At 37.4% G+C, this 27,175-nt stretch overlaps 1 protein-coding gene across 2 annotated transcripts in view; it reads left to right on the forward strand.

The window, feature by feature from the left end:
• The window catches only part of Cul5 (cullin 5), a 227,103-nt gene that overhangs the window by 34,503 nt on the left and 165,425 nt on the right, over positions 1 to 27,175 (forward strand). Inside the window, exon 2 of one of the 2 annotated variants that reach the window (XM_090379737.1) lies at positions 5,895 to 6,069. The exons of the other annotated variant lie outside the window; for it this stretch is intronic. Within the exon in view, the coding sequence (XP_090235863.1) occupies positions 6,040 to 6,069 (30 nt within the window). The 5' untranslated portion in view covers positions 5,895 to 6,039. The remainder of the gene's footprint in view (positions 1 to 5,894; positions 6,070 to 27,175) is intronic. 2 annotated transcript variants of the gene reach the window in all.

Below are 27,175 nucleotides of genomic sequence, written 5' to 3' on the forward strand. Positions count from 1 at the left end.
CAGGAAGAGCTTTTACAAACAACCCTGTTTCGTCACAGTTGTAAATATCCTTAGCTTCAAAATCAGGACATAAATCTTCCAATTTGACGATCCACCCTGTTACAACCCCAGTATCAACAGATTCACCACTTTCGGTTTTCCAAGAAATTTTATGCCGAGTTTTGAACTTGTCTTGCCATCCCACAGAAGCTTTGAACTCATTTACTCCCATAGATTTCGCAACCTCCAAAACCTTTTCCCTAATAATAGGCCCATTAATGGGAATTTTTTTAGCACGTGCGTTTTTTTCTTTAGGATGTCGCTTTAGCATTAGCATTAGCATTAGTAGAGGCATATGATGCAAGAAAGCAAGCTTATTCAGCATCAGCCAAAATAAAAGAAAAAAAAAAAAAAAACAACCACTACTCCCATTTCACCCCTCAATTCGTTCGAAATACCTGTCCAGCTGAGCCTTAAATTTGTTTAGGCTATCAACTTCAACAACAAGCGATGGAAGTCTATTCCACAAACCAACTGCCCGCTGGCTAAAGGCGAATTTCCGCACATCTATCCGACATCTGTCCTTCCTCAATTTGAATTTATGCCCTCTCAGGTGATTATTCTGAGCAAGAGGAAGAATTCCATCGGCATTGAGCATGCTCAAGCCATTCAAAGCCTTGTACACCTCTATCAGATCACCTCGGCGATGCCTAGTCTCCAGGCTCTGTAATTTGCAAAACTTAAGCCTTTCTTCGTAAGAGCAACCCTTTGTTCCATTCACTAATCTTGTTGCCCTTCTCTGTACTCGTTCCAGCAGCTCTACATCCTTCTTGAAATGAGGCCTCCAGACCTGTATACAGTACTCAAGGTGTGGCCTGACCAATGCCTTATACAAGGGAATAATCACATCCCTGTCCCTGCTAGAAAAATTCCTGTATATCATTGACAAGACACCATGAGCTACTCTTGCAGCTCGTCTGCACTGCTCAGAGAACTTCATATCTGCCTGCACAATTACCCCCAGGTCCTTTTCATTCTCTACCACTGTCAGCGTAGTACCACAGAGTTGATACGTTGATCTGGGGTTACTGTTTCCCATATGTAGTACTTTACATTTGTCAATGTTAAACTTCATTTGCCACCTCTCAGCCCATCTGCTCAACCTTTCCAGATCCTGTTGCAGCAGCATAGTATCAGTAGTGTCCTTAACAACCCTGCCAACCTTTGTATTGTCTGCAAACTTGGACATTAAGCCTGATACACCATCATCAATATCATTTATAAATACAGAAAACAACAATGGACCCAACACTGAACCCTGAGGAACTCCACTAATAACATTAGTCCATGTTGAGCAGTGTCCATTGATTACCACTCTCTGTCTTCTGCCACTCAACCATCCCTTTATCCATAGCAGCAATTTGCCTCGAATGCCACACTTCTCCAATTTGTGCAGCAGTCTTCCATGCGCAACAGTATCAAAAGCCTTTCTAAGATCCAAATATATAATATCAAAGTTATTCCCTGCATCCAGTTCTTTTGTGACTACATCATAGTATCCAATCAAATTGGTCAGACAAGACCTGCCCTTAACAAACCCATGCTGTGTCTGAGCTATAACTGAATTCTTGTCCAGATGATCCTGCAGTGCTTCTTTAACCAGTGCCTCCATTAATTTTCCTGGAACCGAAGTTAAACTAACAGGTCTATAATTACTTGTGTCAGCCTTTGATCCTCCTTTGTGAATTGGGGTTACATTTGCACATCTCCAGTCCATGGGTACCTCCCCTGAGTCCAAAGAAGCTCTCATAATTATGGCTAGGGGTTTGCTTACTTCCTTTGCTGCCTCCTTTAATATAACTGGATAGATCCCATCCACCCCGGGTGCCTTTTTTATGTTTATCCTCAACAATTTCTCCTCCACTTTCCTCTCAGTTATTAGAAAATCATCTAGCTCACTGCCAATGTTTACTTCACCTACGACATTCCCCTTCCTGAATAACTCCTCATGTGTGAATGTAGATGCAAAATACTCGTTTAGATTGTTAGCCACCTGAGCTGGATCCTCAACTGTTGAACCATCAACATCCAGTGGACCAATCTGATTCATCCCTTTCCTTCTTGAGTTTAAATAGGTAAAGAACTCTTTTCGACTTTATCTTTTAAAGTTACATGTTTACGAGAAGACATTGTGCACTTCACACGACACTGAACAAAACTGAAACTCAAAAGACGAAAGGCCGACAAAATCCCCCCCCTGCACACACCGAATTCATCAGAAGTTTACACGTGTCTTAAAATTCTTGAAAAAGAGTTTAGAACCGCGACGTAAACCTTGATAAAATTCAGAGAATCGGAAATAGAAAATAAACACACGATTAAGGCAATACGTGGAAGAAACGTTCCTAGAAAAAGGGCCGTGAGCTCGCCCGCTGTCCGTTATTGGGAGATCAAATTAAGTGCTAATCTAAACGAAACAGTGCAGATTGCCTGCCCGCGTCCGTTACAAAGAATGTCCGCTAGACATAAGCTGAAAACACGTTAAAACCAATAGAGGAGAGTTGGGGAATTTGAAAATGTCCGTTAAAGAGAGGTGTCCGTTAGAAGTTTCACTGTATATATATATATATATATAAGAAGAATTTTTCTCAAAACGAAAAGAGCCAAATTCATACATACGCTAGTTTAGAACAGTTTCATAAACTACTCATAAAGTTAAATGGGATGCCAGAGGCAACAAATGATTCTGCCACTAGGAAGTGGGAAAGCTAGAACCAGGCAGGCTTACCCATTGATAATAAACTTAAAATTGTTAGCACTTATTGATAATGTGATTAAATCTAAATTAATATGTAATCATTCTCAACAGTTATGTTGTGTTTGGCTGCATACCTGTTAACATGTAAAGATAACATAAGGATGGCACACCGTTAACATGCTGTCCCAAGCGGCATCACATAGGAAAATATACAAGGAACAATTACCTTTATGGTTACGCAATGAAGAATGGAAGAGAAAATCTTCACTGAATGTGAAATAGTGAATCAGTTCTTCTACATGTAGCATTTAAATAAATTGGTTCTCTTGAAATTCACAAGATTGAGTGTTTTACTGTCTGAGTTCTAATATTTTTTTCTGCTGTTTAACATGGCGCACTATGGCCATAGTTGCTGATTCATCTAATAAATCCCTAAACAAACAAACAAACAATCTGTTTAACATTTTGATACAGTTGACTAGTTGCATCTACTCTGGTTTAAACAAGGAAAAATGTTTACCTTTCCAAACATATTAAGGAAAATTAATGTTTAACTTTGTTAAATGTGTTCTACAGTTAATGACAGATGCAATGTATTTTACTTCTCATTTATATCAGAGGTCACCAGTCAGTGGGCTTGTGGTCCTCGTAGACTGCCAATGATATTTTATAGACTGCAAATAATCTTAACATTATTTGTAGACTGCCAATGATATTTTATAGACTGCAAATAATCTTAACATTATTTGTACACATGAAGTGATTTCAGTTTTAAATTTTTGTTAGTTCCCATAATTCAGTGTGTGATATTTAATAGATCTATTATATGTTATTGTTGAATGCTTTCTTTTTCTTCGTGTTATCAATGCCACATAACTTCTGAAATACATATTTTATTTTATAACAAAATTTGATGATTGAATGACTGATGGCATGAACAGTTTAACTCTTATTGTTGCCATGCTATGCAGTAGCTATATGTAAATTAACATGTACACATTAGAGAATATCAGAGTATTTAACAAACACAATAGTAGCAAATGGGAGGAAGTGCATAGATTTACTGCAGTTTCGAGAAAATGACACCAGTCTAACCTAGTCTGCTGCAGATATGGTTCCTTGTAATTCTTGTGGATGTGCGATTTTTTTTGAATATATAAAAAAGTTAATTTTTCTAATTAATATAGACATTTTCAATAATAATTATAAAATTTCTTGTGTCCTGTAATAATTAATAAAAACAAATAAAAATGTTATTTTAATATTTATTTCAAGTGTATAATTTTATGCCAATAAGGGGTCCAAACTGGAAAGTTGTATTTTTTCTAATATGGACTGTCAAGGAAATTAATTGACGTGATCTACAGTTTCATTGAAATTGTATTATCATATTGATGTTTAAGGATAATATTTTATAAGTTAAAATATTATATTATTATTGCAATAAATTTTGATTAACAAAATACAATAATTAATTGATAATTTTTCTGCAGATATAGGAAATATGCCACATGATAATTTAAAAATATCCCATAGTAATAGCATATGCATTATTTTCATGCAGCAGCAATTATTCTTAAAAAGAAAGATAACTTAGACAGTTGTTGAACTAGCTTTTAAAATTACTCACTATTAATTGTTATGTGTTAGTCATTAATGTGTATTACTGGATTTTCTTATTTTAGGTTTTAAATAACCTCTCACATTCTTAGAGTATTTTTGAATATATGTAATATTGTTCAAGTTTTGTTATTTTATTAGGTTTAGAAGCATTTTCATATAAAAACATTCCTGATTTTATTACTCTATTATCTGTAGGGTTTGTGACAATAAACTGTGTAAAATATTGAGGCCAAAATTCTGTAATGAATTATAATTCTTTGTTGTCCAAGAAGATATTTTTGTTGGTGTTTACTTCATTTCTAAAAGTAATTTGTTAAAATCTTAATAGCAAATAAGAAGAGTGCACGGAATCAGAAAGCTGTTTTGATTTCATTAATCATATTGTGTTAAAATCTTAATTATTTGTTAATTTGTTATTTGTTAAAATCTTAATAGCAAATAAGAAGAGTGCACGGAATCAGAAAGCTGTTTTGATTTCATTAATCATATTGTGTGCAAGGAAGCAGTATTATGAATAAACTAAATACTTTTATTAATTTATTTAATAATTATAAAATACTTTTGTTTATCATAAACAAAAGTTTGTACAAATTAAACTTCATTTTAAGTTTTATGGAACCACACTCCATAGATATTTCAACTGTAAACCTTACTTTTGGTTCTGAAGTTGAATTGATTATTCCTTAAGACAGCGTTTCCCAAACTGGGGTCCACGAAATGGATCTTCTGGAACTGGTCAAATTATTCATTCTATGCATAGAAAATTGATGATAAATAAAGTTGTTATTATTATATATTTATGTAAAAATAAGAATCAAGTTGTTTTAAACATAAAACTTTGAATTTTCTTTTCAGAAAAACCGAGTGTTCACACACACACACACACACACACACACACACACACACACACACACACACACACACACACACACATGCATATATAAAATATATATATATTTTGCATATGCATATATGTAAAAAAAAAAATATATATATATATATATATTTTTTTTTTTTTTTTACACTTCCATCTTCACACTTTTCAATAGATTTATTACCTTTACCTCATATATATATGGATCCGCAAACTTTTTTTGATTTCTGAAGTGGTCTGTAAACTCTTGATTTTTGAAGGAGTCTGTAGATCTCAGTAGTTTGGGAACCACTGCCTTAAGAAATTAACTAAAATTGTTAATCCTGCTTTAAGAGAGAACTTATCCTTTTTCTGGTTTATCGGCATCTGTATTCAGTTGATTTAAATACATTCCCCAATTAGGTATGTAAGTAGAGGTAAAACCTTATATGATATCCAGTAAATTTAAAATATTTAATTTCTTCAAGATTTTAAGAGACATAGTAGGTGATACTAATTTCTATAGAGTTATAATATTTACTTTGATTAAATTGTGAAATTTTTTGTAGTAATGATTGTTTTCTTGTATTTTCTAAGCTTAATAATGTATTGTTGTTTCACTTGTTATTTTTATTTTCTAATATTGTAATCAGTTTGACTTTTTTTTCCTTTGCTTTCCAGGGAAAATCATATTTTCTCACTTTAAGTGACTCTTTCAATGGTAGCATGTTTTACCATGATTTATTCCATCCCATCTGACCAGTTTTGCTTTCGTATGTATATCCTTTCTGCAAGGTATTACATTTCTCTCTGTTGAGCCTTTGAAATGTCTAAACCTCCAGTACTGCTTTTTATGGTGAGTGTGCTTGATATATGTTGTTATACCTTTTCTTGTTTCTCATGATTGTTCACAACTATGAGGTTAAAGCAGCTTAATTGGTGATCTGAATGTTCAGGATTATCTGTTTATTCCCTGTAAAGTTAACTGGAGGTTCTACACTAGCCATGTGAAACATGCAGTCTATGTGCAGCCTGAATAACAAACCACAGGCTGAAAGTATTAATATAATATTCATGTTCTATAAATTCACATCAGTAATTATGGTGATATTCCTTCATTATCTACATTTCATTTTTTTTTTTTTTTTCAAAAGTGCTGCTTCAGTTTTTAGTGGTGATCAATTTTATTTAATTACTAACAAATGACATTTAATATTCCATATGTCGTATTACAAATCACAGAACATTCTTTCACTAACAGGGCATTCTTTTTATCTTAGAAGGTCAGCAATGAACACAATGTACAATATTAGAGAATCGACCTTGGGTGCCAGAAATAATCGTAATGAAATAAATCTTGTTTCTACTGATGAGACAGTCAAAATAAGTGAAGTTTATTAAAAATATATTAAGTACACAGACATCATCATCAGCCATTTTCAATCCACTGCAGGATGAAGGCCTCTCCAGCAACTTTTCAGTTCCTTCTGTTTTGAGCACTGGCCATCCATTTACTACCCACACAGACACTGATAGATAAAACATAAAAAATAAATACACCATGTTCCAATTAAAACTGAAATTTTATACAGTCAATAAATATATAATAAAAGATAAACTATTAATATAAAGAAAATAAAAGCGATAAAATAAACACACAAGCTTTCAAAATGATGAGCCTCTTTATCAACTTAAACAAGATGTACAAGATAACAAGTCTGCTGACGAGGCTACTAGAGACGGTCGTGTTCCAAGCCGCTAAGTGGATTTTTCTTATTTATTGATTTGAAATTATTGTTTTTCTAAAACTTTTGATTTAAATTTAGTAGTATAACATTATTTTGTGATTTTCTGATTAACTTGGTGTAATTATTCTTTACTCGGCCTTGTAATTGCATAAAAGTATCGGTAAAGGTTTCCACGTGTTTCAACTCCGGTACCGTTCGTAATTTTCCCGCCATTGTGATACGATAGTTGTATGCCGTACTAGATAGCGTTAGTTGAACTTCGTTAGCAGTTAAATTGTACGTTTAAATAAATACATATAACGACTTAGATTACAAACGTAATATAATTAATTATATTTAACATAATTAATAACATAACATAATTAATTATAATTAATTAATAAATTAATAGAATCATGACTCAGACCAGAGCAGCAAAGCAAAAGGCTCAAGCTAATGGAAGCGCTGTGGCTCAGAGCAGAACTGAGGGGGGCAGTTGTCCTCTGACTCACAGCCTTATAAAATGCACTGTTTGCTTGATGTTTGCAGAGCAATCGGGTACGGGACATGATACTGCCAAGGGGCATGTCTTTGTGTGTGCGCAATGCAAGGAGTGTATCGATATCAGGCAACAACTCGGCGTTCTTGTGGGCCTATATGAGAGCTTGAAGGACAGGGTGGATGCCCTCGAAGAAACTAAATTGAGGGGCCCATCAAGCTCTCAGCTGCCCACATCAACGCCAGAGCTTGCACTTGGGCATCGCGTGACACAGAGACAACCCCAAGGCAGAATGCACTGGTCCCGAAGGAACTAGTAGTTGTTGGTGACTCTATTGTCAGGGAAACGGGGAACATGCTTTGTAAAAAAGATAGGTGGAACAGGACCAGGGTATGTCTGCCAGGGGCAAAGGTTGATGACGTTGTAGAGCGAATATCATCTTTTAAGGGCACAAAAGGTGATATAGTTGTACACGTTGGCACTAACGATATTAAGAGTAGGAGACCGGCAGAATTACTTAACAAGTACAGGTCACTGTTGAACAAAAGCCGAGAATTAGGGTTGAATTTGAAAGTGTCTGCAATTCTGCCCAGACACGATAGGAGGGAGTATATGATGAGAGCCTTGTCGATCAATTCGGCCCTGGAAAGATTGTGCAAGGCTCAAGGGGTAGAATTTTTTTCAGCCTGGACTGTACTTGTTAACAGGAGAGATTGCTTCTACAGGGATGGGATACACTTAAATAGAAAGGGTGCAAGAATATTTGCTGATGCTATCGAGGCAGTGTTAGGTGGGTCGGAAAACTGCTAGCTTGGGGGGAGACAAAGACCAATAGATTGACAGTAGCCACTGGCAGAGGTGGAAGAGATTCTTGCACTGCTTCTATTAGAATGAGCAGAAACCTGAAAAACAAGATGCATGGTATTTCAGAGACTGCTGGGAGCCATTGCGGTACAAGTAAACACATGGGTTGTGTTAGGGTAGCTAAGAATAGAAACAGGTGCAGGTATACTTGCGTGTACACCAATGCTAGGAGTTTAGTAAATAAATTTGATGAATTTGAGGTATTGCTCAAAACATCAAAGGCAGATATTGTTGGGATATCAGAGACGTGGTGCCACACAGATATAAGGGATGCAGAAATGCAATTTGGGGAGTTCAACGTCTACAGAAAGGATAGACAGGATAGGAAGGGGGGAGGGGTTATGCTATTAGTTAAGAAACACATAAAAACCAAGGAAGTGAAGCCAGTCGACATCGCTGGACAGTGCAGTGTGGAGTCAGTTTGGTGTGACATAAGCATTGGGAGATCAAAATTGAGAGTAGGAGTGTGCTATAGGCCTAATGACTCTGATGAGTATAATAAGGAACTGTACAGGGAAATAGAGTGGGCCAGTAAATCAGAGAGTCTTATAATGGGAGATTTTAATTTCCCAGATATTGACTGGAATTTGGGGGCTGGTTACTCACACACTAGCAGGGCTTTTGTGGATTTATTGGATGATTGTTTTCTACATCAGCATGTTCGGGAGGCAACTAGAGGGAGTAGTACTCTTGATTTGATTATCAGCAGTGATTCTTCATGCATTAAGAATCTGCAGATAAATGAACCACTAGGTGGCAGTGATCACAGTGTGCTGAAGTGGGATTTACTGAAAGAGGTAACTACCATTAGGGGTAAAGGGAAGGGTTATTGCTTCCGTAAAGGCGACTACGATGGACTGAGACAGTATTTAAATTCTATACAGTGGGACCAACTGATGATGTTACCAACAGCAAATTCAAAATGGGAAGCATTCAAAGAACTTATCTTGGAAGCTACTAGGCTTTACATACCAACTAAGAAATATTGTTCAAGGTTTAGGCCAAAATGGATGTCAGATGAACTAATGAGGCATATGGCAGAGAAGAAAAATGCATGGGATACTTACAAATTAACACATGACACAGAAGCCTATGATAGATACAAGTTGATATGCAACCAAGTTACAAAGGAGGTTAGGCAGGCGAAGGCAGATTACGAGAAATCCTTGGCAAGGGATGCAAAGAAAAACAGCAAAGAGTTCTTTACTTATGTAAACTCTAGAAGGAAGGGGATGAATCAGATTGGTCCACTTGATATTGATGGGTCAACTGTTGATGATCCTGCTCAGGTAGCTAACAAACTAAATGAATATTTTGCATCGACATTCACACATGAGGAGTTATTCAGCAAGGGGAATGCCAGAGGTGTATTCAACTCTAGCAGTAAGCTACAGAATCTTGAAATAACTGGGAGTAAAGTGGAGGAGAAACTGTTGAAGATAAACACAAGAAAGGCACCCGGGGTGGATGGGATATATCCAGTTATATTAAAGGAGGCAGCAAAGGAAGTAAGCAAACCCTTAGCCATAATTATGAGAGCTTCCTTGGACTCAGGGGAGGTACCCATAGACTGGAAATGTGCAAATGTGACCCCAATTCACAAAGGAGGATCAAAGGCTGACACAAGTAATTATAGACCTGTGAGCTTAACTTCTGTTCCAGGAAAATTAATGGAGGCACTGGTTAAAGAAGCACTGCAGGATCATTTAGACAAGACTTCAGTTATAGCTCAGACACAGCATGGTTTTGTTAAGGGGAAGTCTTGCCTGACCAACTTGATTGGATACTATGATGCAGTCACAAAAGAACTGGATGCAGGGAATAACTTTGATATTATACTTGGATCTTAGAAAGGCTTTTGATACTGTTGCACATGGAAGACTGCTACACAAATTGGAGCAGTGTGACATTGGAGGCAAATTGCTGCTATGGATAAAGGGGTGGTTGAGGGGGAGAAGACAGAGAGTGGTAATCAATGGACACTGCTCATCGTGGACTAATGTTATTAGTGGAGTCCCTCAGGGCTCAGTGTTGGGTCCATTATTGTTTTCTGTATTTATAAATGATATTGATGATGGTATATCAAGCTTAATGTCCAAGTTTGCAGATGATACAAAGGTTGGCAGGGTTGTCAAGGACACTACTGACACTATGCTGCTGCAACAGGATCTGGAAAGGTTGAGCAGATGGGCTGAGAGGTGGCAAATGAAGTTTAACATTGACAAATGTAAAGTACTACACATGGGAAACAGCAACCCCAGAGCAACGTATCAACTCTGTGGTACTACACTGACAGTGGTAGAGAATGAAAGGGACTTGGGGGTGATTGTGCAGGCAGATATGAAGTTCTCTGAGCAGTGCAGACGGGCTGCAAGAGTAGCTCATGGAGTATTGTCAATGATATACAGGAATTTTTCCAGCAGGGATAAGGAGGTGATTATTCCATTGTATAAGGCAATGGTCAGGCCACACCTAGAGTACTGTATACAGGTCTGGAGGCCTCATTTCAAGAAGGATGTAGAGCTGCTGGAACGAGTACAGAGAAGGGCAACAAGATTAGTGAATGGAACAAAGGGGTGCTCTTACGAAGAAAGGCTTAAGTTTTGCAAATTACAGTGTCTGGAGACTAGGCACCAGCGAGGTGATCTGATAGAGGTGTATAAAGCCTTGAATGGTTTAAGCATGCTCAATGCTGATGGGATTCTTCCTCTAGCTCAGAAAAATCACCTGAGAGGGCATAAATTCAAATTGAGGAAAGACAGATGTAGGATAGACGTGCGGAAATTTGCCTTTAGCCAGCGGGTGGTTGGTTGGTGGAACAGACTGCCATCCCTTGTGGTGGAGGTTGATAGCCTAAATAAGTTTAAGGCTCAGCTGGACAGGTATTTTGAACGAACAGAGGGGTGAAGTGGAAGTGGTTTTTTTTTTTTTTTTTTTGGCTGATGCTGCATAAGCTTGCTTTCTTGCATCAAATGCCTCTACTAATGCTAAAGTCCTTGTATTATGCAGAGGTATAGGCTTTTGCATATGTTAACAACAACAGGTGTGGATCGTGTGTCTGGTAAAAAGAAAGGAAAAGAGGGAAGGAAAGGGGAATGACAAAGTACTCCACTGTCAGACTTTGTGGGAATGATGTATTGTACACTATCCCTGTTGTTAACCTGCTATCTCTTGTCATAATTTAAAATAATGGCCTCCATAATAGGATAATATGTGGGTCTCAAATTTTTAGGCTGGTCCCACTATTGAAATTAATGATGGCACCTACCACAGCTGTATGAAGGGTCTCCAATCATGAGAGATGGTGATAATCATGGGCACAGTCTAATATTTCAACATTGAGTTGCAGATTAATTAAAATGCCGCTCACACTAATAATCTCCATGATGGCTGAGTCGGCAAAATCAGCCTAACAGGGGTTCACATCTGGTGAGTATGGGCTTGGTATGGGCAGGATCCTGAGCTGGATATCATCATTCTTCTCTTTCTTGATGATTCCTTTCTACTTCTCTCTCTCAGGAATTTTTTTTTTGTTTTGGCTGGTGCAGCGTAAGCCTCAGGCTTCCTTGCACCATATGGCTAATAATAATAATAACAGATATCCCCCTCGTGCTCAGAGATATGATAGCATAATCTACATTCTGACTCGCCGATATAACAAACCCCACAATCCAGGCAAGTAATGCAATAAACTATATTTGCATGATGTAATAGTGAAACAGTCAATTCTACTTTCGAAAACATTGACTGTAATCTTCGGCCAAGAAGCTGCACACATCCAATGTGGTAACAGCGCAACAATCTGGTAAGACGTGCAGAATGTAACCAGTGGCAGTGAGCGAACCATCTCAGTGGAGGAAATAGACCCACTATCATAAAGTTGAAACTTATCCCGAACATTGTGGGGAGGGAGGTAACCAAATTTGAACAGATCCGTTCTGATTCTGCAAACTCGGCCTCCCTATGCGTAGCATAGCCACAGTGCGACAATACACGATTGAACAATGCCCTATCCATGCTATGAAGATGCCTTAGGGTATGGGCAGATTTATAGTTAGTAAACTGCCCCTGATTCATAATTTTTGTAAATTGAAACAACTAAACGATGACCAGCACAACAGGCCAAACATCCAAGAATGAAAGAGCACCTCTTTCAAGAATGAAATTTACCTCCATTTTCATGAAATGTATTAGTATTACTAATGGCTATAGAGTGCAAAGAAACCTAAGGCTTAAGCTGCACCAGCCAAAAAAAAAGAGTAAATAATAAAATTAATAAATAATAAAAGAAAAGGAAAGAGACATACTATACATTTTTTTCCTCCCATAGGTAACTATCCACTGGCGTTTTAATTTCCCCAAAGTGTCAGCCTACTGTGGATATAAGCGAATGCCTGCTGACCCCATATATAATGTGATTTTCTTGTAATACATATGAATAATAAAGTTTAATTGATAAATGAAATACACAGTAAGATATTAATAACATTAAATATGGTAATAATAAAGTACAGCAGACTCTCAATTTACCAGGATTGGATTGGATTAACCGGGACACTTCAAGACTCCAAATTAAAAAAAAAAAAAAAAATCAACCAGGAATCGTAACATTCGAGTAATAACTAAAATAGGTATAAACAGATATTTTGCAAATCGTAAATAAGCGACAAGAATCGCCGTTATAAGTTGTCATTGGGAAATTAGTGTACCTATTATCTTGCAACCCCTGCTGTCTTCACACCTACCGCTCAAAAAAAAAAAGAGAGAGAGAGAGAGATCAAATGTTTAGTTTGATTTAGTGCGTCACGTCGATTGTTGTGTTCCGTCGCACCGCAAAAGGAAAAATTTTGTTTTGCTATTTATGTCAGGAATGTCGGAATTTTTTTTTTTTTATAGTAACTTTTTTTTTTGTTGTTTAGAAATTGCAAAAATAATGGGCAAACACAAGAATTGTGCATTCAAATTAAACAAAAACTTGAAATTATTAAAAAATTTTGAAAACGGTGCATCCATTAAATTTTTAAAGAACCATTATAATGTTGGTGATCAAACCATACATGACATTGTAACAAATAAAGGGAAGCATCGTATTAGACACGCGAGTAGTACGTGTTAAGTGTTTTAGTTTTTTTTCCATGGTTAACTGTGGATACCCAGTCAGCGGATACGGGGACGTAACTGTATTTGAATATCTACTTCAAATTTGATAAATTTGAAGGCATCCCTTATCATGGGATGCCTTCAAATGGCATCCCATGATAAGGGATGCCATTTGAATGGTGTCACTCAGGCATAAGGGATGCAGAATTCGAATATGGGGAGTATAATATGTACAAAAATAGGACATATATGTATGTGTGAGTTGTATGTGGAACCCAGGCTGCTGTGTATCTTCTGTGCTGCAGCCTTAAGGCAAAGCCAGTCGTGTGGTGTCAGTGTAGTGAAGTCTCGTGTTTTGTTGTGGACTGGCCTCTTAGCTGGGGAGAGTAATCACCTGGACGATACCCACCAATGTCCATCCTTTCTGTGAGAAGGTATCTATTTACTTTACACATACTGGAATGCTCCCAGTGCCAGTTTGTCACTGAAGGAATTCCAACCTGAAAAATAATTGAAAAGGAAAGAAGTGGGATATAGTGTAGAGTTTGTCGGGAGAAAGGGGATAGACAGATAGGGACTGAGGAGGAGGGCTTCCCCATAGAAAAGAAGGGAGTAGGTGTGAGATGAGTAGATAGTAGGACAGTGTGGTGTACTCACCTGCTTGGTAAGCAAGTCAGAAGTCATCCTACCCTGGGTGGGGGGGGGAGATTTCCTTGCTGTTAGCATATGATCCTTGTACCAGGGCTAGTAGTGGTAGGCCGATCAGGCTAGCCAGGTGGATAAAATGCCTGCCTGGCAACCCAAAGGTCACGGGTTTGAATCCCTCCTCGGGCTTGGATCAGAGTAGAAAATGCAAAAACTTTGGAAGGTGCATTATGGCCACAGAAGCCAATGTGCCAACAACTAACCAAAAAAAAAAAAAAACAATAGTGGTAGAGTTGTGCTCTTCATTGTTAGCATCCTCTAATTGTTACATCTCACCTTACATGCAGTAAGGCCAGCAGTCTTATTCCGCTTGTGAACCTTGACAGTCAGTGTAGTGGTTGGTGGTGGTTGTAATTCTGTTGTTTCTTCTTGGTTGAAGTGGTTCTTTCCCTTTCAGTAAGTTTTTGTTGTAGTCTTATTAAGTAGACATTTCTGTGGACTTGCCACTTGTGATGGGGACTCTGGGAACGGTGTCATTGCAGTAGTAAGTCAGAGAGGTTGTAGTTCCCCTTGTTATTTCTTCCTGTGCTAGAGTCCTTCTCCATTCTTGCATTACTATGCCTTGGCACTAGTTTTCTTTTTGTGGTTCTGTTCACTTTTATGACCTCGGCAGGAGTGACTTCCTTCTCTTGAATGCCTCTATTGCAAAATCTGTGAAGGCCATATAATGGGATTTGGTATCTGTTAATCTTGTTTCCATTCCTCCTCTTAGTTTATTTCCAATTTCAGGTTGTTTCTGATGTCTGTATAGATGTGGCATTTGAAGAGAAAATGGTCCCAGGTCTCCACTTCTCCACAGGGGCAGTGTGGGGAGTTAGAGATTCCTGGTTCATGTAATTTACTGTTTAGACTTCCATGCCCTGTAATTAGGTAGCTTGCCTCCAAACCTGGGATTCTCCAAGTTTAAGTTTTTATTAACCCACAAGTTCATGCCACAGGCTTTTGCCTGTGGCATGAACTTGTGGGTTACCCTGCCACCTTTGCTGCTATTTCTCATGAAATATTTACCTCATTCTTCATTTTTCTTGTTTTGGTGATGCTGTTACATGTACTCTGATGCCATCAGTTGTGGTTGCAGTTCTGCAAATGGCAAACACAAGGCCTCTGTACTATACCCCCCCCCCCCCCCAAATCCAATGGCAACTTTTGCAGGGCTGGGGTTGATGCTGTCCTGCAGGCCCTGGAGATGGCTAGTAACATTGCTCTTTGCACCTGTAAGAGCTGCTTTTGTATGGCTGTCTTTGTTACTCTGTCTGCCCATGCTCTTGCTGCTGTGTAGGTCATGATGGATAGGAAAACGCAGTCATAGGTTTATAGTGCCCTGCCTCGAAGGTCCCAGTTTTTTCTGGTGACTTTAGTTACCATGGCCATATATTTTTTGGCCTTTTTCTTCAGTTGGTATGTGTGGGAGAAAACTCAATTTTTCGTCCAGAAGTATTCCCAGTTATTTGTTAGTCTATACATATTGACTGCTTCGTTCTGATATTTAATTGTTGGTCTGTGCATACCTGTTTTTTCCCTGAGCAGCATTTGGCATGTTTTAGATCTAGAGACAATTTGTGTTGTGCACCAGTCTGCTAGGTCATTCAGTATCGTGTTGGCTGCACCTTCCAGTTGTCTTCTGGAGTTGCCTACCAGGAGCAAAATCAAATCATCTGCATATGCGACTTGTGTAATGCTGGGATATTCCTTTCCAAGCCAGGAATCAAACATTGCATTTCAACAAAGGGGTTCTAGGACTGACCCTTGAGGACACCCTCTGGTGATCTTCCTAATAATTTGCTTTTGTTTTGACCTGACTATTAGATTCCTTTCTAATTTCACAAAGCCATATTGAGATTGAGATGTCAATCCTTGTTCTTGATATTTTGCCATGATTCTTTTAGTCATTAGCTTTTCTAGTACCTTCCCAACTACTAGGAGAAGTGCTATTGGCCTATATGATTCACCTAGGTTAGGTTTTAAGGATTTTTTATGAGCATTCTTAGCATGACTGTTTTCCACATAGTTGTGAATTTTCACTCATTCAGGCATGTGTTGTATGATTGATTGGGATGTGTGGGGTATATTTCCATATGCTTTTGGCAACTTCCATTTCAGTCAAGTCAAAGCCTGGGCATTTCCATGAGTAGGTAGTGTTGATTGCACCTTCTATTTCTTCCCTTGTGAATGGCTGTTCCTCTGCTTGTCCTGTTTATGATGGCGGTCTAATTTCAACCTGGTTTGTATCGATGTTTCTCTTTGAGGGTAATCCTACATAATTATTGTGTTCAGTATTTCATTTATGAACCCTTCCCAACATGTTTTCTCCCAGGTCCAGTGATTATGGAATGCACTTCTCCAGGCTGGATATGTGTAATTAGCTTATGAACATGTCCCCATAATCTGCATTTTCAACTTTCTTTACTAAATTTTCCCAGACTAGTTTTTTCTGTATGTAAATTTCTCTGTGATATTTTCTCCTGAGATTTTTTATCTTGCCTGTAGTGGTTCACCTTCTGTAAGTGACTAGTTTCTTCTGGCTTGTTGGTATTCCTTTCTTGCAATTCTGGTTTGTCTGCATAGTGTTGTGAGGTTATCTGTGCACCACAGTACACAGTTTTTCTTGCTCCTTTTCCACGGGTTTCAGTTACTGTTTTTTGGATTTTGGTTGCCTATTCTTTGGAATTTAAGGTTTTTAGGATGTTAATTTGTTCTCCTGATAACATTTGTTTTGCCAGATCTTCAAAGTTTTCCCAGTCTGCCATTTTCATGTTAAACCTAAGGATGTCATATATGTTGTTGTCTTTCCTGCTAGAAGTATTGGTTATTTTCATAAGTACTCATATAGGTTGGTAATCACTGGTGGCCCAATGCTGTTGTGCCTAATATTTGCTGCTAATGATTGGATGCCAAGGGTAACATCAGTGTATGATTGTCCCCTGAAGTTAGCAAATGCCTGGTTTGTTTTTTTTATTATTATTATTAGCCATATGGTGCAAGGAAGCCTGAGGCTTATGCTGCACCAGCCAAAAAAAATTCCTGCATTACTGTGTGTGTGTGAGAAAGTAGAAAGGAATCGCCAAGAAAGAGAATGATGATATCCAGCCTTAGGGGGTCTGTCCCCTGGGTGTGCCAAGCCTATACTCACCAGGTGTGAGCCCCTGGGGTGTTAATTAATATAACTTTTTCCATAATGTGCCCTTTGTGGTCTGTGTTGAGACCATTCCAGAGCGTGGATTTGCAGTTTGCATCTGTGCATATTAATGCATGCTGGTTCCCTATTTTTTTGATATTTTGAACTAAAAATGTGCCAAATAGCTGTATATCTTGACTTTTCTTATTGCAATACAGTAACATCATCTGCAATTTACCAAAACTTCCTTCCAAGCATGCACTTGCAGCGTGAACTGTACACAGGCCGCTGAGCTTGGTTGCTGTAATCTACTCCTTAGCTATTACTAGTGCAGCCCAGCACTTCACATTTTCAGATTGGACTATCCTGCTGCAGGCCAGTAGGAGGCCTTCTATAACTCATTTATAGGAGTAGGGTCCTGCAGATAGAGGAAATCGGGTTTTTTCCTCTTCTGTGGTCTTGGTTAGCTATGTCATCACAGTGAGAGAGTGTTGACGATTCAACTGTAATTTTGATTTCTTCACTGTTGGTGTTTGTATTCCCTTTTTTTATTCATAATTGGTCTTTTGTTTTGTTATTTCTATTGCCCTCTCCTCTGCTACATGACTTTGCAGCTTGTCCATAACTTGACATCTGAAACAATGTGATTCTACTGTAAAGTCCTTCACTCCACATGCTGTCCATTCACATTCTGTTCTGACTGAATAGTGCTTTCCTTATCTGACCATTCACTTCAAAGACCCAGTTTTGATTGTTCCTGCTCCTGGCATTTGTTGTGAATCTGTGTTTGATAGCTTTCTTTACTTCTTTGTTTGTATAGTCCTGAAGTCTTGTTTCTCTGGGTATATCATAAATTATTATTGTGAGCCCTAGTTTCTTGGGGGTTAATTTAAGGCCTAGTACCCCAAACTGTAAAGTTGCTTAGCTTCTAAGTCTTCTTTGGTAGCAGTTTCTGTCAGGATTCCTTTGTACCTGATCTTTCTGAGGTTTCTTACTTTGATGTCCCTCATATCAGGTTTTAATTTCTTTATCACTTCTGTTTTTATGTCCTCACCTTGTTTGAAAGGGCCTTGAATATGGTTTGGACTTTTCTTATTTTGTTCTCTGCTTGTCAGGTTTTGTATCACTCTTTCAGGTGTTTTTGCTGCAGCATGGGCAAAGCTTGATGGTTCCTTTTTTGTGTATTTTGGTTTGTTGTTCCTCAAGTCTGGCCTTGAATACTTCATTCTCTGTTATTAAATTGGTCACAAGCTTTTCCATGCTTGTCCAGTACCATTGTATATCTGCTATCGAGGTTTTAGTAAGCCTGCTATTTTCCTTCATTAGATCATTCACTGAAGATTTAAGTGCACATGCCACAACTAGGGCAGGGTCCACCTTTGCATTTAGTTGACTTTGTTCTGGAGGTTGTAATCATTCAGGGTTATTATTAGGAATTTCCTCTGGTTCTGCAGGGTAAAGGAGTAGTGGAAACTCTATCTCCATGAGCTTTTGTAGTTGTACAAAAGGTTCTCCCACGTCTGAATAACACTGGTCAATTTGGGCACAGTTATGAGAAGTATGGGCAATATTTTAACCAATTTTGATCAGAACACAATGCCAAAAGTCCTCAACTGTTGTCTGACTGATTTCTTGTCTTAAAACTGATAAAGACATACTGATAAATACCAGTATATTGTTTTGGATGATGTTCCTCACCCTACAATTCAGTGTTGAGTGGAGGATAAGGAGGGAGGAGGAAGGAATGTACTTTGCTACCGATCCCTTTTGTAGGAAAAACATGGCATTTTTCAAAATTGCACACAATGCACTGAAGATCTGGAATGCTTCTTAACTTGATGTGTGCTATTGTGCAGTATTAATGCTTGGTTTTGTTGTATTAATGCAAATTCCATCGACATGAGCATTTTAAATGATATGCAACAGATAGTGCAGGAGTGAGAAGGAGTGATTCTCTTAGTTAAAGAAGCATATTAAATCTAAGGCAATGCATTCAGAGGATATGGGTGGCTGGTGCAATGTTAAGTCAGTTTGGTGCATTGGTATGACAAGCACTGGGAAAACTAAAATGATAGTAGAAGTGTGTTATAGGACTAATGACTAGACTTTGAATTATATGTAGTTGCATATGCACATTGTGACCATTGTCGCTAGTGCATATAACACAAATATTACAAGCAATACTGCTTGTAATATTTGTGTTATATATTCCCTAATATGATAATTTTTTCAAATGTTGATCTCGAATTACGTAACAAGTCACTGCAATTTAATTAGCATGGGATAATATTTTACTGAGTGTGGGTAAGTTTCTTAATTCAGCATGGGAAATGTTTTAATGTGATTTTGCAATTTGTTCTCATGCTTTCGTGTATATTGGGTGAAATGTTTTCGTTAGACATGCCAAAAATGAAATCTGTCACAAAACTTCGTACTTTGTATGGAATCACAGATTGCATGTGGAATCACGGAAAAGGTTTTACTATGGATGGCATTATTTTGTTCTATGTTGTGTGTGTGAAAAGAACATTCCATGCAAGAAAAAACTCCAGATTGACCAACATGCAAAAACAGCATCACACATTAGGGCTAAGCTAAGGAAAAGCAAGGAAAATTTTCCAGAGCAGTCACTTTTAACCAAGCCAAAAGAATAGAAAAGTGGTTTTTCAAAGGATTTGTCTTGCCCTGGTAAGCAGCAATATCCCTTTCAATAAGTTAAACAATTGAGTCTTCAAGCAATTTTTGAAAAAAATATTGTATAACTCAAAATATTCTAGATGAATCTACCTTGAGAAAGAATTACCTTAACACTATTTACGACGACATTCGTAAAATTCATCAAGATATTAGAGAAAACTACATTTGGATGTCCATCGACAAAACGACAGATGTTTTTGGTCACTATATTGCACATTTTATTGTGGTAAGTTAGATACAGAACCATCGCATCTGTATTTACTTGGTTGTAAGGCCCTCAAAACAGTAAACCACAGTGGCTAGATTTTGTAATGATTCTTGTGCAGTTATTATGGCCAGAATTGACCCATAGTGAAAGAGTCTGCATTTTTGTTAGTGACACTGCTTCGTATATGGTAAAAACTGCTTCTGTATTACTAGTTTTCTATCCAAATCTGATCCATGTTACTTGGTTAGCTCATGGCTTACATGGGTCGACAGAGGCAATTCGGGAGAATTTTGTCAAAGGTGCCTTCGAGAAAACAACTTAACAGAAATGTACTGTGAGGCCCAACATCCGATGGTAATTCGTTCCACAAAATTCATTGTATGTTGAAAATATTGTAAGTTGAAACCAATAATACATTGATTTCCTGTAATTTGTTCCCCAACAACACATAAAATATGTATTTCTTACATGTTATACTTCATTTTTACATTAAAAATTAGTGTTTTATAAAGATTATTTAATAAATAGTCATAAAACATCTTAAAATAAAAAACAAACAATAAATTAGCATTTACCTTAGACTTGAAGTGCAGAGCTGATGAAATCAATGGTGGTGTAGTGGTGGTGGGACTATATCAAGTATCAGATGGCTTTTCAGTCTTTTGTTGCTACTGGCAAAGAAACTGTCCAAAGCGGACTGTTTTTTATGACTTTTTTTGTAGCTTCCTGAAGTAAGAAATGACTTCATCTTCCATTCTGCACATCATGAGTTCAATGTTTTTTTGCTACTTCTCTTAAATGCTCCCAACAAAAATGATAGTCTTCAACTCTTCATCTGACACTTTTTTGGTTGCCTTTTTCTTCCTCTCCATTGTCACCGTCATTTTCTTTAAAGTCTTGTAACTCCTCTGTTGTTAGCTCATGCCCATGAGCATCAATAAGGTCCTCCACATCCTCTTTGCCAATCTTCAGATTTATTGATTTACCAAGAGTAACAATATCATTTGCCAAAGCACAATCATCTTCAAATCCATCAATGTTATGGATAATTAAAGGCTAGACGTTTTTCAAGGCTGAATTTACGCACCTGGTGGAAACATCATTCCAACAACTTACAATCAGCCTCTCACAGTCCAGCATGTTGAATTTCGACCTCCAAAAATCTTTGAGGGTTACAGCATTTTCACCAGAGGTTGCTGCAAAACAACTTGCGAACACTTTTGTGGTGTAGATTTTCTTGAAGAGTGCAATCAATTGCTGGTCCACTGGTTGAAGAGAAGTGGTGTTGGGTGGCAAAAATTTGATTTGAACAAAGTCAAATCGTGTCTCAAGAGATTGAACAAAGTTGGGATCATGGCCTGGCACATTATCCATCTGGAGCAGTGCCTTCACAGGAAGCTTATTTTTCTCAAGATAACTCTTCACTGAAAAACAGAAAACTTCACACTCCCATTCATTGAAGACATATCCTGTAACCCAGGCCTTATTGTTACTGTGCCAAAACACTCCCAGCATGCCTTTGTCGACCTTTTGTTGTTTAAATACTCTGGGGGTGTTAGAGTGATACACAAACAAAAGCTTCAGCTTAAAATCTCAAGAGGCATTGGCACTCAACAGGAGAGTGAGCCTGTCTTTCATAGGCCTATACCCAGGTAAACTAGCCTCATCCTTAGTGGTGTACATTCTCCTGGGCATTCGCTTCCAAAAGGGGCCAGTTTCGTCAGTATTAAAAACCTGCTAGGGAAGATAACCCTCCTGATCAACAAACTCTTGGAATTCAATTTTAAAGGTCTCAGCTGCTTTTTTATCAGCACTGGATGCCTCCCCATGCCTTTCAACACTTTTGATGTTTGCCCTTTTTTTTGAAGCGCTCGAACCAGCCTCTGCTGGCTTTAAAGTCTTCAAAGTGCACAGCACTGCCACTGGTTGATGGAACTTTTAAGTTTCTAATCGTCACAGATCTGAAACAATCATATGAGTGATGTATCGTTCCAGCTATATCGGAAAGCCATCTTTGCAGGACCGATGATATTTGCAGGTACCTGCAAATATCATCGGTCCTTAAAATAAACGATCGTATGGAAGGTATATCGGATGTCAATGTCATCATGAGTCGAGGCCCACTGTACTACCTACTCTTCCTCTCCCACCTGATCCTGTTCTTGCAAGATCAGAAACATGGTTACAAGTGCCATCGTTTTATGCTGAAAATTTTGAATCTATGAAAGAACTTGTTGATTCCTTGGATAGTACTCATTCAGTGGTTATTGATAATGATAAGGCAGTGCTTTCTGATTCTTTGGCTTGAAAACATTTATTGTTCACCTAGATCCATTTCAGCTGATTACCTAGTTGTATAACATAACTTGAAGGGTGGGGGCTTTCTTTGAGCAGCACAGTTTGAGAGATGGAAAAAGTTGAATTGTAAATTTCAACTATGCCTGGAGGCATAGGAGAAGAAATAAGAATTAAATACAATAATGTTTTAGGAAAGAATTCACAAATTTACAATTTAAGGAAAATAAATGAATTTATAAATGGGAAAGGAAATGAACATCCATTTCAAGTAGAAGCTTTAAAAGCTCATGTTTTAAATACAACCCAGTCACTTCCATAGAAGTAGAAAAGTCATTTTCTGTGTATAAATTGATCTTGGGTGATAAACATAACATACAATAGACCACTTTGAGAAATATATTATCGTGTATTGTAAAAAAAAAAATTTCCAGGTGTGAGTTTGAAAGGGGAAACTTTCAAAAAAGATGTTAAAACTTCTCATAAATGGTTTTATTACTTTAATACTATGTTGAATAGAAAAAAATTGTGGTTCTATTAATTGTAATAAATGAGTAATAAATGTACAAATTTTTGTGCATATATTATGCATTTTGATGCATATTTTAGTATTTTTAGTGCATATTTGACTTGTTTTTTAGTGCATATAATCCATTGTCTACTAATGACTGGTGAATAATTATACAGAGAAATAGATTGGGCCAGTGAATCCAAATGTCTTATAATGGGTGATTTTAACTTTACACATATGGGTTGTTCACTAACACACTAGGAAGATTTGTGGATTTATTTGATGACTTTTCTATAGCAGCATGTTAGGGAGGCAACATGAGGAAGCAATACTCTTGATCTGATTATCAGCAGTGATTCTTTACACAATAAGAATCTATGGGTAAAAAATGCACTGTTTGGGCAGTGATTACAATGTACTGGTGTGGATTTTCTTAGAGACAACTACTCTCAAGGGTAAAGGGAAAGGATTTTGCTTTCATAAGGATGAATACAGTGGTCTCACAGTTTTTAAATTCTACACAGTGAAACCATCTGATGATGTTGCCAGGAGCAAATGCCAAATGGGAAACATTCAGGGAAATAATCGTAGAAGCTGCTAGGCTTTTCATTCCAACTAAGAAACACCATTCCAGGCATTAGACCTAAATGAATGTCAGGTGAACTAATGAGACTTTTGGCTGAGAAGAAAAATGCATGGCATGCATATAAATTATCTTGTGATAAAGAAGCCTATATCATATATAAACTAGTCTGTAATCAAATCACAAAGGAGGTTAGGCAAGATAAGGCAGATTACTATAAATCTTCAGCAAAGAATGCGAGGAAAAGCAGAGAAGACTTCTATACTTATGTTAACAGTAGAAGGAATAGATTGAATTGCATTGGTCCACTTGATATTGATGGTTTAACTGTTGATGATCCTGCTCAGGTTGCTGACAAACTGAATAGGTATTTTGTGTCTACATTCACGCATAAGGAATTCTCTAGGGAAGGGGATGCCAGAAGTTTATCAAATTTTAACAGGGAGCTAAAGGATTTTGTAATAACTGAGAGGAAAGTGGAAGAGGAATTGTTGAAGCTAAACATGAAAAATGTACTTGGTGGATGAGATCTATCCAATTATATTAAGAAAGGCAGCGAAGGAGGTAAGCAAACCTTGGCCATAATTATGAGAATATCTTTGGATTCAGGAGAGAGGTTCCTATGGACTGGAGATATGCGAATGTAACCCCAGTTCACAAAGAAGGATCAAAAGAGATGGCATGAGTAATTTTAGACCTGTTAGCTTAACATCTGTTCCAGGTAAAATAATGGAGTCTGGATAAAGAAGTAATGCAAGAATGCAACCTTAAACAGGAATGCAATTATACTATAATCACAGCATGGATTTGTTAAGGGCAGTCTTGTCTGACCTATCTGATTGGATAGTATGATGCAGTAACAAAGAAACTATTGTTATTATCAGTAATTCAGTCTTATGACTGGTCAGTTCCTTGGATAGTACTCATTCCTTGGATAGTACTCATTCAGTGGTTATTGATAATGATAAGGCAGTGCTTTCTGATTCTTTGGCTTGAAAACATTTATTGTTCACCTAGATCCATTTCAGCTGATTACCTAGTTGTATAACATAACTTGAAGGGTCAAAAAGAAGAGGAGAGACAAAGATGAGCTGTTGCCATCTTTGTCTCTCCTGTGCCATTTGTTTTAGTTTCTCAAAATTTTGAAGTCCACTTCATCCAGGAACTGCATGCAAAATATAATTTTTATATCATACAGTGGTGCTCAGAAAAATTGCAACAGATTAGCTGCCTTATACTGGCAGCTAATCTTTTAGAAATAGTCAGGATGAAATTCTTAATTTCTTTGTCTGTCTGCTTGCTGTCCGAACCATAAATATTGAATTTTGATTCATCATAGAAAATAACACATTTCCACTGATTCTCATACCAACTAGAATACATTTTTGCTTACTTTAGATGCTGGGCTTTCATTTTTTGCATCAAAAGTGGCTTTTTTCTTTGTGACATACTACTAATTCCAATGAGGAAAAAGTGTTTATGTACCGTAGCAGTACTTGCCTTTACTCTTATATCCTTCTTCCATGCTGTTTTGAGATCTGTTGACAAAGATCTTCCATTTCGAACACACAGACAGACCAGAAATCTGTCCTGCACTGCAGAAGATATTTGTGGACTTCCACTTTCTTTCTTTCTTTCTGTTTAGACTGCCAGTTTCTGATAATTTTCATAATAAACATGCTACTGTTGACTGATTACAGTGAATCCTTTTTAGATATTTAATGCATAGAATGTCCATCTACATTCAACACAGCAGCAACACTTTTCCTACATGGTGTTAATTGTGAAAACTTAGCAATTGCAATAGAACAGAATATTTGGCTCGTTATTTATTTGTTATTCAGTTTTTTTTTTAGGAGCATTAGCAACTAAGGCCATATTGCTCCTGAGATATGCGGTGGTCATTCCCTGACCTTTCCGCATCCTCCGTATTTGGTGGTCACGGGCTCGAATCCTGATCTAATCAAGAAGCATGTGGTACGCACTGCTGATTGGGCTCATGGCATATGCATGAGCCCAATCATGGCATATGCATGGCTGCTGCTGGGGTGATGCAGTCATGTATTCACGTGACATTATCTAAGAGAGCTTGTACAGGTGGATAATACAATAGGGTAATGCTTTTACAAATTTGTTTGGATTTCGGAAAAGCTTTCGATACTGTTGTACATAAAAAGACTGCTGTGCAAATTGGAGCATTGTGGCATTAAGGGCAAGTTACTTCTCTGGATAAAGGGTTGGTTGAGTGGGAGAAGACAGTGGTTATTAATGGACGTTGCTCTTCTTGGACTAATGTTATTAGTGGAGTACCCCGAAGATATAGTGCTGGGCCCATTGTTGTTTTCTGTATTTATTAATGATACTGATGAAGGTATATTAGGCTGAATATGTCTAATTTTGCAGATGATACAAAGATTGGCAAGGTGGTTAATGTCAGTAATCAAGATACGTTACTCCAACAAGATCGAGAAAATTAGGCAGATAGGTCCAAGAAATGGTAATTGAAGTTTAATATTGACAAATGCAAGGGACTGCATATGGGTAGCAGTAATCCCAGATTAACTTATCAATTGTGCAGTACAGTAAACCCCCGCTATTCGCGGGGGTTACGTTCCTGAGAAATTCGCGAATACCGAAAACGCGAATACTGAGTTATGGCTCCCATAGTAATAAAGGGGTTCCGTTCCAAAGTATGAAATATATAAGAAAAACTAGTCTAAAATTTTGTCTATGTATGTATTATATGTACCTTCATAATATGACATGTACATAGACAGTACATAGTGAAATGCAAGCATATGGCATCGAAATGAAAATAAGAAACAATTTAATATTAAATGTAATATTTATTAGAAATTTCAAACCAGCGCCTTTGCTAGCAAAAAAAAAAAACATCCCGCCAGTGCTATCACCAGTTTCGCTAAAGTGTTGATAGAGTAGTTTTGCCTTTTCGCGAATGATGAGTGAACTTAACGGAATTTTATTTCGAGTTCGGTCTTCTATCCACAGATTTAAAGCCTTTTCCATTTTTTCTAATTTAACATCACGAGTTATAGAGCAAATTTTTGAAGCAATTAGCGCGTTTTGACGGACACTACGGCGGATTTTTTCTTCCGATTTCTTGATTGATCGTACCGTTGACTCATTGATTTTATAATGTTTTGCCACTGAGGAGACACTTTCACCATTAGAAATTTTGTCTAATAACTCAATTTTATTCGCTAATGTTATCACCTTCTTTGATATTTTCACATTTCTCTTTTTATTCGTAGCCATATTTTTGTAGGGGTTAGAAAGAACTTGTCCACAATAAAGTCACTTTCTTCCGTTAACACACTCGAAAAAGTCTGTTTTACACTGCAAAACGGTAGATTTATCATTTTTGTAAGCATATCAATTTATAAATTGATAAATTTATTCAGTTTATAAGCATATAAATTAAAAGCAAACGACGAAACCTTCCATGACTAACACATACTGAACAAGGATTACCGAGAAACATCCACGCTCGCGATTTTTTCACCCCTCTCCCCCCACCCACTGAGCGCTGTTTTGACCGGGAAAGATAATTTTAGCCACGCCCATGTTTTTTATGGCGGAAAATATTCACGGCGCTTTAAAATTCACATTTTTTCAGGTTTCATTTTATATTAAATCG

This window comes from Mastigoproctus giganteus, chromosome 8 (assembly GCF_048544385.1).
Source record: "Mastigoproctus giganteus isolate SK-2022 chromosome 8, ASM4854438v1, whole genome shotgun sequence".
NCBI lineage: Eukaryota > Metazoa > Arthropoda > Arachnida > Uropygi > Thelyphonidae > Mastigoproctus > Mastigoproctus giganteus.